Genomic DNA, 14,099 nt, shown 5'->3' on the forward strand with positions numbered 1-14,099 from the left:
GTGAACTGCGGAAAGCTCGTCTGCATGTCTTCTAGATAATAAAGGCTCACATTCCTAGACCTGTCTGCTCTCCTATCCACAGTCTAGACTAGTCAGAAACTTTTACACCTTTCCCCTAAGAATACTAACTACACTTTTTCATTCTCTTAAGACTTAAAACAACTCAGCATCTGCCAAGGCAATGCAGACAAGAGACCAGAGCTGAGACTTTGCCTTGCCCAGTGCTAAACTGCCAGCCACCAAGGACACGTGAAAGGAAGTCCGTCCGAGGCCTCACCCCTTCCTATACCTTTGCTCTTTTCTTGCTGTCTATAGCTCCCTTTCCTTAGATCCTGCCAATCATCAGGCACAAGGTCAGACTTATCGCTACCCAGAAGAATCTCCGGATGACGCTCGAACCTACAACATCACCACTGATCTCCGACCGGCCCCACCTTGGTCCAGCCCATCCCCTCCTCGGTATTAATGCCACGCCCCAGATTCACCATGCCACTGCCCCAGCCTGTGAGGCTCGGTCTCAAGCCCGGCCCACTCTCAGATGGCCACGCCCACTAGGAAACCCATTCCCAGGCCCCGCCCTCAGCCTTCTCTACCCCGCCCCCACTCAGGTACCCCCGGCCCCCAGGCCTCTCCTCAGACCCTGCCGCGTCCAGCTGACCCCGACCCACTTGACTCCTCTTCTTCCGAGCAGCCAGCGGCCCGCTGCCAGCCTCCAGTCCTTTCAGCCGCGCGCTCGGCCACCTCATCGTCCTAACGCCTGCTCCTCTACCGCCACCCAGACCCGACGAGGCCATGGGTCCGAAGCCCTCAGCACAGTAGCCGTCCCACCCCCAGCGCCACGCCGACGGCCCCACTTGCCTGGCGCGTTGCTGCCCGGGACGCCACCCTTGCTCAGCGCTGCGCACCCGGCAGTCCTAGATTCGCTCCACAGATTTCGCGCGCAGACTTTGGCGGGCAGAGGCGGGGCCGGCCGAAAAGCAAATGCTGGGCCTGTCCGTGCAGCGTCGCCGCGCGGAGCATGCTGGGAGTTGTAGTCCCCTGACACGGAGCTGCGGCCTAAAAAAATGGTGTAATGAGGCAAGCCCTCCCTCACAACATGCCAGGAAGCAGCCCTGAGCCTGGCCTGGCCTTGAATGAGCTGCTGTGGCCGAGGTCCCCAGGAGAGAACTGGCGGGAAAAGAGGAAGTTTTGGTGGAATCCTCCGCGCGAGGTAGGGCGGGAGGAGAGGCGGGAGGCCGCGCTGAGCATCCCGGGAACAAGGGCCCGGCCGGCCTTCGGCGGCGCGGGGCACTTTGGGAGGTGAACGCCGCTCCGGGTTGGGTAGGTGAGTCGGGGGGGTGGGGACAGGAAGGGCGAACATCTGGGGTAGCGGGTAGGCACAGCTGGGTGGGACCGAAGGGCTGAGAGGGATCGCGGGAGCGGGACTGGAGGGGTCAGGGAGGAAGGAGCCAGCTCCAAGGGGCCGTACGGGGGAGGGGAAGGCGCAGTTGGACGTGGGGGTGGATCTGAGGTGAAGAAACCCGTCTGAGGACAAGGGGCCATGTCTGGAGTGAAGCCTCACGTTGGGGAGGATGGTGGCTGGAGCAGGGAGCAAGAGGCCACAGCTTGATGGGGTGGCAAGGAGTGATCTTAGGAGAAGGTGGACCACAGGTGGATATTGATACTTCTGAGTTCATTTGGCCTCAGTGGGCCATACACCTTTAGGCAAAGGATCCCTAGCTGGAGGTGGGAAGCGCGCATGGGGATGAGACCAGAGCCACTGCCGAATGGGGTGACCCATAGGGGCCACGTCTCCTAGAAGAGCAGCAGCCGCACATCAGAGACATCTGGGTAGGAAAGAGCCACAGATGCATGTCTGGGGCTGAAGGATCTGTGCCTCCCTGCCAGGAGGACATCCAGAGGTGAAATGTGTTTGGAGGCGGGGCACGTAGCTGTGGGTTACAGCAAAGGGTAGGAAGGAGGAACTCAGAGGATTGGGGGCACTGGTTATCACCAGCAGTAGGAGACACCTCTGGAGGGGGAGGCGATCTTAGATAGAAGCTGGGAACACAGATAAGGAGTTGTGCACAGCTGAGTGTAATGAACCCGCGCTATACCTAGGGGTCATCCCAGGGTTCGAATTAGGCACCACCTGAATCGGGGAAACAGATTAGGGGTCAACAAAGATGAGGTGGAGATTTATATCTGGGTAAAAGTTTGCATCGAGCCCAACACCCTGCATAGATGGAGGCACCCACGCCTCCACGATGGAGCAGGCCGAGAATGGAGAAAATGAGACCCCATGGGGATGGGTCTGATATCCAGCTGTTCTCCCGTTCCTCTCAGGGCCCCAGGATGGAGCTGTCAGAGCCCCCACCCCGCACAGTGGTGGGGAAGGAGGAACAGGAGCTGCTGAAGCGAGTCTTCTTCTCCTGGGCTGAGTTCAGCCGCTTCTTCGACAAGTGGTGCCAGCAGCGGTTGGTGGTGTTCTCCATCAAGAACTCCACACGAGTGGCACGCAGCCCCTGGGCCGGTGTGCCCCCTCTCTACAGGCTCATCCACGTGCTCAAGTACAGCTACGTGCTGCTGGTGTGCAAGGATGTGCGCTCATCCAACCAGCCTGCAAAGTGGTGCGTGAGCCGGAGCCTCAGCCCTGCAGTGGGGAGGGGCTGGGGAGGGTGGTGAGCCCGCCTCAGAGTTGGGAGGGAGAGTCGCTGACTGAGACTGGACAAGATACCAAGGAAGGGAGTCAAAGAGGAGCACTTACTGCGAGGAGAGGAGCCGGGGAGCCAGAGGGAAAAGGCATACATAGAGTAGAGAGGACATTTGGGGCCCAGTTTACAGAGGCAGACACAGAGTAAAGAGAGTCGCAGAAAATTCGGAGGCTGAACCAAAACCACCAGAGAGATCCAGGAAAATAGAGCCCGATTTTATACACATACAAAGAGGAAAAACCGGGGGACTGAATTCTAGGAAAGCGACAAGACAAAGAAAAAGATTCCTCTACTCAGTAAATATAGGGCCAGATCCCATGTTATCAGCTGGGAATATTTTAGTGTATGAGGAGGAGAGTTGAACAAGAGCCAAAATTCTTGCCCTTCCTGGACTTTTAGACTGGACAGAGAGACTGATGTTAAGGGAAGTTCACAAGTAGATTACCCACCTGTGTAATGTTACGAGCAGGGGCAGGTGAACCATCCAAGAGTGCTGAGAATCACCAGGACCAGGGATGTTTCCACCGATCCCAACACTAAACACTAAACAATGTTGGGCTTCTCGGCTTCCTTTGAACAGGATAGGAGGCAAACCCATGTTCCCAAGTAGCAAACAGCTAACCCCGTTATATGGGGCTTTTGTGCTCAGGTCTGCCTCAGACTCTGCTGTTCTCTGCTGATTTATGTGCTGTTGCTTCCTTATCCCGCCGGCTGGTCTCTGTAGGTGTGAATTGGGCAGCCGTGGTTGAAGGGCCGTAGAAAAGAGCAGCGTGCTTGAGAACACTGGCTACCTGAGTCCAGCTCACCTGTTTACTGGATAGGTGTCTCTGAGCAGTGGGCTTCACATCTTCAGGCCTCGGTTTCTCACCTCTGAAATGGAGCTGTTGCAGTACCCACCTCAGAGGGTCATTGTGAGGATGCTCCGATCGTGTTCAAGAAGCCACTTAACCCTGGTGCCTGGAACCCAACCTTTTTGGGTTTCGAGTCCTTGAGTAGAAAAGGCGGGGAAGCGGGGAGAAGGACGCATGAAAATATCGGTCTCGTGGGTTTAGTGAGGATTAAATGAGCCTAGTACATGGTAATTTTTCCAAAGAGCATGCAGCACAAAATGTATACTCTCCATAGCTATCTTAACCCGCAGTTATTTAAACAGTTGTGGGATTAGTGTCCTCTCTCGTCTGTTCTAGAGACACAGAATTGGTGGTCTGAAAGCAGAACAGAACACACCATCACTCAACAATCTAGAACATTAAAATTTGCAAGAAGCTTGGGTCTAATTCAGAATTTCTAATAACAGGACTTAACTCAATGTAACATACTTAATGAGCACCTACTCTTGCATGTTTTTTCCTGGGCATTTGGAACTCATAACTGGTCTTGGCCCCTTAACTGCTCAGAGTCTAATGGAGAAGACAAAGAACGAAAACAAAAATGCAAGTAGTATTTTGTACCGTGTTTGACTTAACAAATGTGCTTATTATGTGCAGATACTGCCCCAAATGTCTCCACATCAAAGGGAGCCTGTAGCAGGAGGGACGGGGCAGTGGAGGAGATGAGCACAGTGCCCCAGGTTCAGGCCTGGTGACCAGCTGGTTAGTGGGAGGGTCCCTGGATTGGGAGTTCAGAAGTGTGGGTCACTGGCTTAGACCCATCATTTCAGAGCTCTTGTACCAGCCCTTCCCAGCTGCTCAAAGAAGGGCCTCTCTGGTGCCAAAAAACCAAGCACAAGCCATGGGCTGTGGTCTGCAGCTGCAAGAGTTACTGTGAGAAAAGGCAGGAGATGAAGCTGGAAGACTCTACTCTGGACCCACCAGGGCTAAGTCTGTGGACTGGGACTTTGTTCTGAGGGTGCTGGCCGGCCCCAGAAGACTGGGAGCAGGCCCACATGCACTAGCTCTGTGGGGGAGAGGCCAGGGAGAAAGCTGGAGGTCGGAGCAGAGGTACAGGCTTTGTTCTGGGCCAGAGTCCTCCCTGCACCTCCACCGCCAGCATCGCCCTCTTGTGGATCTGGGTTACTCTGTCTTTCCCAACACACCCAGCCTTTGGAAATGCAAAGATCATTAAAACCTGCAAGGTGAAGAATAAACAGGTAAGGGGAAGACCAAGAAAATCTTTTAGAAGAAAAGATGCTTTAAAAATAGCGGCTCCCGTTTCATACGTGTTTACGAGGCACTTGCCCCCTTTTCCACCACATCACATCATTTTATCCTCTTTAGTCCTCTCAACAATCCTGTGGAGTTGGTATTATTTCAGCTCTAATTTCCGAGTAAGAAAACAGGGACAGAATGGTTACAGGATTTTCCCAAAATAACAGAGCTGAAAGAGGAGAACCAGGATTTGGTCCAGCTGCAAAACCCATGCTTCTGATTTCCACGGTCCCCTACCACACATCTTTATTTCAGTTATGGTTTAGCAGTGCGGGAGTTGAATGCACCAGCACCTCAAATAGTTCTTGGTTCTGGGCGCCAACTGGTCTGTCCACTCATGCAAGAGAGTTGTTTTAAGTACCGGTGTGCGTGGCGTTATGTGTCTTAGGTGCCGGGGTTTTTGGCCAGGAGCATCTGATACAGGTGAGCGTTGGTCCCACCTGTGTGATGAAATCTACCCTCACCGATGGCTTATCTGGGAGCGCTTCCCCGAGGGGGCGATGCTAGCTCTGTGTTACAAAGGATGAGTAAGGGTTGAGTGGTGAAAAGAAGGAAGGGAGAGGGGAACGTGATGGAGGAGGGAAGGATGTACAGTGTTGGTGCCTGTGGAAGTAGGAAAAACATGGCTATTCCAGGGAGGTTTCGAAGGTCTGCTGGGCAGGACTTGCTGAAGGAAGGTTTGGTGGAAGTATCTCAAGGGAGGTACACCGGGTGTCTAGGTTCCAAAGCAGAACTCTCATTCATTTGTCACACAGTCAGCCCTCAGGATTAGAGGATTGGCTCCAGGACACCAGAACCCACATAGGCTCAGATCCCTTGCATAAAATTGCATAGTAACTTCCTCCCAGTAGTTTAAATATTCTCTAGATGACTTATAAAACGATGCATGTAAATCCTGTCTGTGTAGCTACCCTGCTTTATTGCTTAGAGAACAATGACAAGAAAAAAGTGCGTGTTCAGAACTGATGTGATTTTGTTTGTTTGTTTGTTTGTTTTCAATTATGTTCCCTCTGGTTGGGTAAATACACAGGTGGGGAGTCTATAGATGCTGAAGGCTGGCTGTGTAGGCACCTATAGGGCCCAGGTACTATTCTAGATTGTAGAGAGCCAGAAGAAATAGGCAGAACTTCCTATCCATGTGACATTTACATGACAGAGGAGTGGTGTTTCTGCTAGATAAGTGGGAAGAAGTTGCAAACCGTCGAGGCATTAGTAGGTGATTATGGGAGGTACTGGGGTCCCACAGAGGTGATTCTGTGTTCTCTGATAAAGTGAGTGGTTTCACAGAAAGGCCACCTTCCCTGAATGATGTCCTCTCTAGGGACCGAAACATTTGGGCTAAGAGCGGCCAAGTCCGAGTCTCACAAGAGCCCATGAATTGCTCTAGGAAAATGTACAGGGTGGAATCCCATGATCTTGCCATTTTGGTAGACCAGAAGTGGCCGAGTGTTGTTAGTTTCTTGTGCTTCTGCCTGATAGCACCACGTGGCTATGCATTTGTGTTTTACTGTAACAATTGATGTGTTTAGGAATTTTCTAAACTTGCATCATTTATATTACCTCAAATAAGGCAAAAAGGCTCCCAACTTTTGACTTCCATTTTTAAGATTTAGCAGGCTCCTGGGTCTGCATGTAAGAGAAAAGAGTGTGGTAGGGATCCCTTTCTGGTTTAAGAAGAAAATTCTCAAATACTTGCTGGTGGGTCTCATGGTGGCTCCTGAGGGTAATCTGAAGAGCCGCCTGAAGGAAATATGAGCTTGCACTACTGGCATTTGTTACCAGGAGCTGGGGCTTCTTAAGTATATGTCAGAGCCTGGTCTGTTCCAAGGGTCCGCAAACTGGAAAGCCCTCTGGCCAAGTCCAACCTGCAGTTTCATTGCAATAGACATGCCTGTTCATTTATATATTATCTAGGATTTGTTTGCAGTGTATCTATGGTTTATTTGCAGTACAGCATCAAACTAAATAAGGGGCGATACAAAAATGCAGGAGTTTAACTTTTTAAAATGCGTTGTAATAAAAGACACCTTACCATTCACCTTCCTCGGAATACTCCCCGTGCTCCAAACACATTTATCCCATCACTCTTGGTACCTTCCGGAGCCGTTCCGGAAGTGCTATTTCGTCAGTGTCTGTACCGAGTGAGATTAAAGGTAGAGTGAGTGAATGCGGCTACCTAGCGCCATCCAGTGGGCAGTCGGGCTTCTAAGAGTATGAGGATGTGTTCTCGCTCATCTCATTCACCGGGACCGGTACTGCCGTGTGACTTCTGGTTCTTCTCCGGAGTCAAACCGGCCGTGAAAGATAAACATCCTGAATTGGCTCAGGACACAGAGGTAGCCACCACAGCCGTTTAACACAACTAAAGACACCCTTGACAAAGGACTTCTAAAACTGCTTCAGAAAGTGCCAAGAGGGACGGGCTAACTGTGTTTGAAGCAAGGGGAAATAATGGTGATGTGTCTTTTATTGTAATAAAATTTTAAAAAAATATTTAGACATGCATTGTATCGTTTATGGAATTATTATATTTGCTCTCTTGCCATTGGCAGAAAGTGTGCCAGTCCCTGTAATATAAACCTAGAACTTCGTATCTGAAAATGCTGAAGTCATACCTGGTCGTGGAAAAACGCCGCACCTCCTCTCCAAAAGTAGAAGCTCAGGGAAATACACATTGATTTTTCTTTGTTTTGTGCCGGGAATCAAACTCAGATACTGTTCCCCCCTCCGTTCTGTTTCACTTGTTGCAGTGCCAGTTGTAACTGTCCACATTGACTTGGTGTGGTGGGCTGCATTTGGAGAACGCCTGTCCTAGACAAGCTCTCGGTCACACGCAGAGATGTCCGAGAGAGGGCCCACTGATGTGTGACCTGAGGAGGGTGACGAGAGACCCGGGACAGTCCGGGGCGTCTTAGACCGGGACTGAAGTCAGCAGAAGGAGTGGTGCTGGGGAGTGGATGGTCTGCAGCGTGAGGAAGCTTGTTGGAGACAGGTGTACAGATTGTGATCAGCGTCCTCATCTATCGCTATCGTCAGACAAACAAACCATAAACGACTACCATGAATGTAGTGGCCTAAAACAAGAAATTATCATCTTACAATTCTGCCCAGCCATCATAAGGCCAACGTGGGTGTCAGTCAGGGTGTCTAGAATCAAGGTATCCCCGGGGCTGTGCCTTCTAGAATCTCTGGGAGAACCTGCTTTGCCTTCTAGCATCTGGAGCCCGTCTGCATTCTAGCTTGAGACCCTTTCATTTTCAAAGCCAGCCAAGTAGCATCTTCCCGTCTCTTACTATGTTCCAGATACTATTTTAATTCCTTTCCTTGCATCACTTTTTTTTAACCTCACAACCATCCTATGAGGAAAGTCTCTTTCCTATTAATATGTGGGGAAACAGGCATCTGGTCGAAGTCACCTGTCCAATGTCATCTAGCTGGCGTATTCTTTGGGTTTCTCTGTGCTTGAGACATACTGAGGGTGTGAGAGAGACAGACAGACGGAGGGACGTGACCGTGGTTCCTCCCACAGGTCCTCCCAGCCCAGCTGCCCGGCCTTCATCACCCTCAAGCTGAGCCCGCTGCGGGACCGCCTCGTGGTGTCGGAGTGCCAGCTCACCCACTCACACCCGGCCTGCCCACGCGAGTTCGCCTACCACTTCCGCCCGGGCCACCTGCTGGCCAACGCCTGCCTGCCCGTACGCATAACCAACCGGATCTCCAAGCAGTTCGTGGCCCCGGACGACGTGCGCCGCTTGCTGTCCCGCTGTAAGGGCCCTGACCACGGCGTCCTGGACGCCCTGCACGTGCTGGAGGGGCTCTTCCGCACCGACCCCGAGGCCAAGGTAAGGTCTCGGGAGGTAGGATGGGGACTAGCAGGCCATTGGTCCGCTGCTCCGGGGGACCTCCTGAGTCATCCATTCGTCCCTTTACCCCTCCCCCGCTCATTGCTCCCTCATTCCTTTCTACACTATCTGCTGAGGCCTTGGGGTGCAGTGAACAAGACACGTGACCCCTGATGCTGGCTGTTGGTGGCACTTACTGCTCTGATGGAAATTGTCCGTGGCTCTGCGCTGCCCCGTGTGGGAGCCCCAGCCACACGTGCCTGTGGAGCGCTTGAAGTGCGGCCAGTACCATCGGGATCTGGATTTACGTTATTTTAGTTAACTGAATTTTAAATAGCCATGCCCAGCTATTGGCTGCCTTGCAGAGCTCACTGCTGGAACCGCCTTGCTGTTCTCACGGGACAGTGTCCGATGGTGGACAGACGCGTCCAGAAGCGACAGGATTGTGGAAGGGTTGGGTGTCAGGCAGGAGCCGAGGTGATAGAGGTAACGGTCTGATTTTTGTTTTTTCAAATTGAAATGCACAAATAGAAAATGCACAAGTGATAAGTAAATAGTTGACAAATGTTCACAAGGTGAAAACAGCCCTGAACTTACCACCCAAATCAAGAATTAGAGGAGAGCGTGTTACATTATAGCAAGTGATGGAGGGAAGAGAGTTACAGAGCAGAATAGGGTGAGGGTAGGGCAGTTGTTAGGGGTGCTCATTTTTTTCCTTTTTTTTTTTCAGTGGTGGGGGGATCAAAGCCAAGGCCTCGTGCACGTTCTGCGCGTGAGCACCCCCCGCCCAGGAAGGCCTCCTTGAGAAAATGCTAGTGAAGCAGAGGAGATAAGGAGAGAGAAGACACCCATCCCCTCGTCAGAGGGAAAAGCTTTGCAGGCAGAGGGAACAGCTGGACGCTGGTGCCAGCTTGGTGTGTTGAAGATTCTCTAGTACTTTGATCCAACTTTAAGTCTAGGTTAGACTTGAGGATTTAAAAAAAAAAGAAAGACAAGAAATAGGGGAAACTTGAGTTATCTACCTGGCTCTGTGTGTCTTTCGTGCGTGGAAGTAGTCCCAGCTCAAGGTGAAGTTGAGACGGGAACCAACGTTTGGGATCTGGCTGCTCTGTGTGTCTCATACCCAGTAGGCGGCCCCGATCCAAGCCACCGGCCAAAGTGCAGCCCTTTGTGCATTCGTAATGTTGACAGCTTTATCGAACTTGATTGAGCACTTACTGTGCGCCAGGCATTGCTCCTAAGTGCTTTACACATTGCAGTTCATTTACACCTCGTCAGAGCCCTAGGAAGGAGCATTTCATTCTCACCCCCGTGTTACAAAAAGGAAAATGAAGCACGGAGAGGTGAAGTAACTGGCCCGAGGTGCCGCTACTCAGTGGCAGAGCGAGGCTCTGCACCCCCGGTCTGGATCCAGCCCCATAGTCTTCGCTGCTGTTCTGTGCCATTCCAGCCTTTGGAAGGGTGTGGCCCCCACCCAGTCCTTTCGCTGCTCTATAAAATCAGGATCAACACATGTCCTGTTTACTGCGTTAGTTGTTACTGAGTTACTCTTATTCACTGAATAAATAAACCACAGTTGTTCTTTCCCAGAAGCACCACTGTGAGGCTGCTCCCGTTGTAGTGGGAGAAGATGGAGCAGAGCAGCTCATTCCTAAGTTAAAGGCATCAAGGAAAGGAATTAGCCCTTTAACCTCCAGGGTAGATGCTCCCTGCTGGAACCACCATGGTTGCTTCTTGGCTCTGCATTTTGGCCACCTTGTTACTCTTAAAAAAAATGAAGAGGAAGTTCTAAAAAACCAGGAGACAGGCCAGTGAGAGATTCTTCTTTCCTGTCTTTTTTTTTTTTTAAAGACGGGGTCTCACTGTGTTGTTCAGGCTGGCCTTGAACTCACTACATTTCCCAGGCTGGTCCCAAACTTGCAGTGATCCTCCTGCCTCAGCCTCCCAAGTGCTGGGATTACAGGTGTGTGCCATCACACTTCCTTTATAAAAACATTAGGTATTTAATTTCTGAATACTTAACATAATCACATGTGGTTTAAAAAAAAAAGTCCCTTTGCGGGCTCCTGTGCCCTAGCGCTCTTCCTCAGAGGGTACACAAGTCATCAGTTGCTTGTGCATCTTAAATACTTTCTGTTCTACGGCCCCACACTGCCTAGTGGAGCTTTTTGCACTGTTAAGAATGTCGCTTGTGCTGTCCAGTAGCGTAGCCATGGGCCTCTCCGATCACTTGAAATGTAGCTCGTCTGAGTTGAGGAACTAGTTCTTAAACTTGCAGTTACTATCATGGCCCCATGGGGCCAGTGGTATCTGCCTTGGGCAGCACGGTGCTGTGTCCGTACAGGTAAGTTTGCATTTCTCTATTTTTAACCTTACTTCCTCTACCTCACACCACCCCTGCTCAGCAGGCTAGTGTATTCTACACGCTGTTTTGCATCTTGCTTTAATATGTCCAGGGGCTCCCAATGTCGGCATCTTTCAGTCTTCCTCTGGGACCGGTCAGATCCCCTGAGAAAACTCCTCCTCCTCCTGGTTGGAGGATGCAAGTGGCGGAAGGAGGGCTGGGGAGCTGGTATTAGTCACTCAGTCCCAGTTTGGGGTTGGGATCCTTTCTCCCCCAGTCTTAGATGTCCCCAGGGCCGGTACCACACTCTGCAGAACGAACCTCCAGTCACGGGAGGGGAAGTGAGGAAGGGAGCCGTGGGATCTCGTGGCCACGCTGCTGCTCACTGCCTGTATCACAGGGCGTGGCAAGGACTCTGCGGTTGGTCTCACTTCTCCCAGTTGCTACCTCAGTGTCCATGAGTTCTTGTGGCATGGGGCAAGATAAGGGGCAGCGTATTCACCTGCTTTCCAAAGTTGAGTACCTGTCGCCTCTCCCATTTCCCGTCGCTTTAGAGAGCACAACAAAGCCATTTTCTCCAGATGTGCTTGAGTTGAGACTCAGGAGAAAGTGAAATTAAAGAGGTGCATTCAGTATGTTGCCTTTGCTCAGTTTCCCATTGGCTATTTCACCTATAAAATCTGTTGAAGAGTCCTGTATTCTTAATAGAGTACTAATATGAGACCAGTCTAAGCAACAAGCAACAAGATAGTGTTGCTCTAAGTGTTGCTCAAGATAGTGTTGCTCTTATCTCTAAGCAACAAGATAGTGTGCTCCTGTCTTCCCAGCAGAATTCAAAAGGAGGGTGTATCGGCTTCACACTACTATAACAAAATACCTGAAGCCATTAACTTATAAAGGAAATTCAGGCCCCAGTTCCAGAAGTTCCAGCCCGGAATCAAGTAGCTCCATTGCTCTGGGCCTCTGGAAAGGGCGGCACATCCTGGCAGGGGCACATGGAGACTCACACTCCTCACCTCATGAGGCAGGAAGCAGAGAAAGAGACTTTAGGGACAGGCAGTTCCCACAGGCCCTCAAGGTCATAGCCCAGTAACCCAAGCACCCTCCACTAGGCACCTCCTTAGAGCTTTCCCACTCCTCCTGTTAGTGCCACCTAGGACCCAGCCCTCCAGGGGACACTGCCGACATTCAAGTCATCGCAGGATTGCTCTGGGAAGCCGAGTACTGGCACTGCTTGAGCTAGAACAACTTTCTTGGTCTCGGAAAGGGTCAGACAAGGAGAGAACATCCAGGAGTCCCGAAGCACAGCTTCTAGGAAAGATCAGGTGGCTGCTTCGCTCAGGGAGGTGCTAAGACCTTTTGTAACCTGTTCTGAAGCAGGGTGGCGGGCTTGCAGTGACCAGCCTGCAAGTGGGCTCTGGGCAGAGAGAGGCCTTGTGTGGCAAAGCACCCTTCTCTCTGGTAGGCTTTGCCTTCTGAGAAAAGCAGTTGTTGACCCAAGTGTACTTCCTTGAAGGGTACTGAGTGGTAAACCAGTGCCATCGCGTCAGAGGGTAACTTAGCGGTATACATCTAAACGACCGAAGCATTCGCCGTTCTGCTGGCGATTTCTCCTGCAAATAGCAGGCACACCGCTGTGGAATGACACCGGAAGATTAAAACCCGCCAAGACTCACGAATGGGTAATGGATCTACAATCCGTGGCACATCCATTCATGAAACACTGTGAAGTGCCGAAAATGAGAACAAGTCTAGGAACATCCGGAAAGATCTCTCAGAAGCATTTTCTTAAGTTAAAGCAAGTTGCAAAACAGTGTAAATTCTATGCTGTGTTGGGCATAACGTGGCGAATATGAGAATCACAGGTGTGTTTGCATCTTCAGAGCGGGTAGTCTCTGAGCAGAGATGACCGTTACCGCAGTAGTGAAGTCTCGGACGGCCCTTCTGGCTTGGCAGAGAGGTGTTCTGTGCGGATGGCGCGGTGCATTTCCTCCTCCCGCTCACAGCGGGACTCGTACTATAATCGCTTTCCACCCAGTCACAGCGGGACTCGTACTATAATCGCTTTCCACGTGACAGTTGACGGTAACTCAGGCTGGGCAATCTGGCCTCAGAAGCTTTGTTTCCAGCAGCTGCCCTGTCTCCCAGTGCTAGAAGAAATGAATATTCAGTCTCTTCGAGGAGAAATTGGAGAGCATAGGGTTGATGGAGGAAATGGAGGCACTGAGCAGTCAAAGCAGGCAGGCAGGAGGGATGCGACTCACATCTGGACTCCGGTCTCCACAGCCTGCTCTTTACCACTAGACCAGTGGTCCCTTCGGCCATGGGAACCCTGCGCGGGGCACGGGGAGGGAGGTCTTGTCAAAACAGACTGCTAGGGCTGGGTGGGGATTTAGCTCGGTGGTTCCAGCGCCTGCCTCGCAAGCACAAGGACCCGAGTTTGATCCCCAGTACCAAAAAAAATTTTTTTTAATTTAAAACATAGACTGCTAGATCCCGCTCCTGAGTTTCAAACTCGGCAGATCTGGGGTGGATTAAGGATGCTTTGTCTGTCATGGTCCCCGGGACTGATGCAGATGCAGCTGCTTGAGGGCCCACGCTCTGGGAACCAGTGCCCTACACGCCCTCAGCTCAAGAAGGAATAAATACTCGCTTCCCATCGGGAAAAATAGGCTCCGAGAAGCTAACAGTGTTTTGTGTGTAAATGTCACCTTGCTGTCAGGTCCTGGTGCCTCACCTCAAACCCAGGCAACCCCGCCGCACCGCCACCTGCTGGACAAAAGGGTAAATGCGGATGTACACGAGGGACTGCATTCGGGTTCCCCGGAGCTAGGAGCCCAGCTGGGCAAGGTCTTGGGCATCCCCTAAACTCTCTTTCCCTTCCTACCCGCGCCTGCAGGTGAGGTTGGTGTTCGTGGAGGACCAGGCGATGGTAGAGACTGTGTTCTTCCTGACGTCTCGGACCAGGGCGCTGCTGCGGCGCTTCCCACGCATCCTCCTGGTGGACCGGCTGCCGGGGCTACAGGGCACACTGGACCTGCTGGCCGTGCTGTGCGTGGACGGCGCGGGCCGT

At 51.7% G+C, this 14,099-nt stretch overlaps 2 protein-coding genes across 2 annotated transcripts in view; one reads left to right on the top strand and one right to left on the bottom strand.

The window, feature by feature from the left end:
* Window positions 1–1,163, bottom strand: part of Lig1 (DNA ligase 1) — a 37,518-nt gene extending 36,355 nt beyond the window's left edge. Inside the window, exon 1 of the mRNA XM_010640809.3 lies at window positions 859–1,163. The gene's annotated coding sequence lies outside the window, so the exon portion shown is untranslated. The remainder of the gene's footprint in view (window positions 1–858) is intronic.
* Zswim9 (zinc finger SWIM-type containing 9) overlaps window positions 1,055–14,099 on the top strand; it is a 16,673-nt gene continuing 3,628 nt past the window's right edge. The window contains exons 1-4 of the mRNA XM_033766012.1: window positions 1,055–1,210; window positions 2,326–2,609; window positions 8,370–8,682; window positions 13,926–14,097. Of these exons, the coding sequence (XP_033621903.1) occupies window positions 1,073–1,210; window positions 2,326–2,609; window positions 8,370–8,682; window positions 13,926–14,097 (907 nt within the window). The 5' untranslated portion in view covers window positions 1,055–1,072. The remainder of the gene's footprint in view (window positions 1,211–2,325; window positions 2,610–8,369; window positions 8,683–13,925; window positions 14,098–14,099) is intronic.

The sequence above is a fragment of the Fukomys damarensis genome, unplaced genomic scaffold (assembly GCF_012274545.1).
Source record: "Fukomys damarensis isolate Sample0158 unplaced genomic scaffold, DMR_v1.0_HiC HiC_scaffold_19, whole genome shotgun sequence".
Taxonomy (NCBI): Eukaryota; Metazoa; Chordata; class Mammalia; order Rodentia; family Bathyergidae; genus Fukomys; species Fukomys damarensis.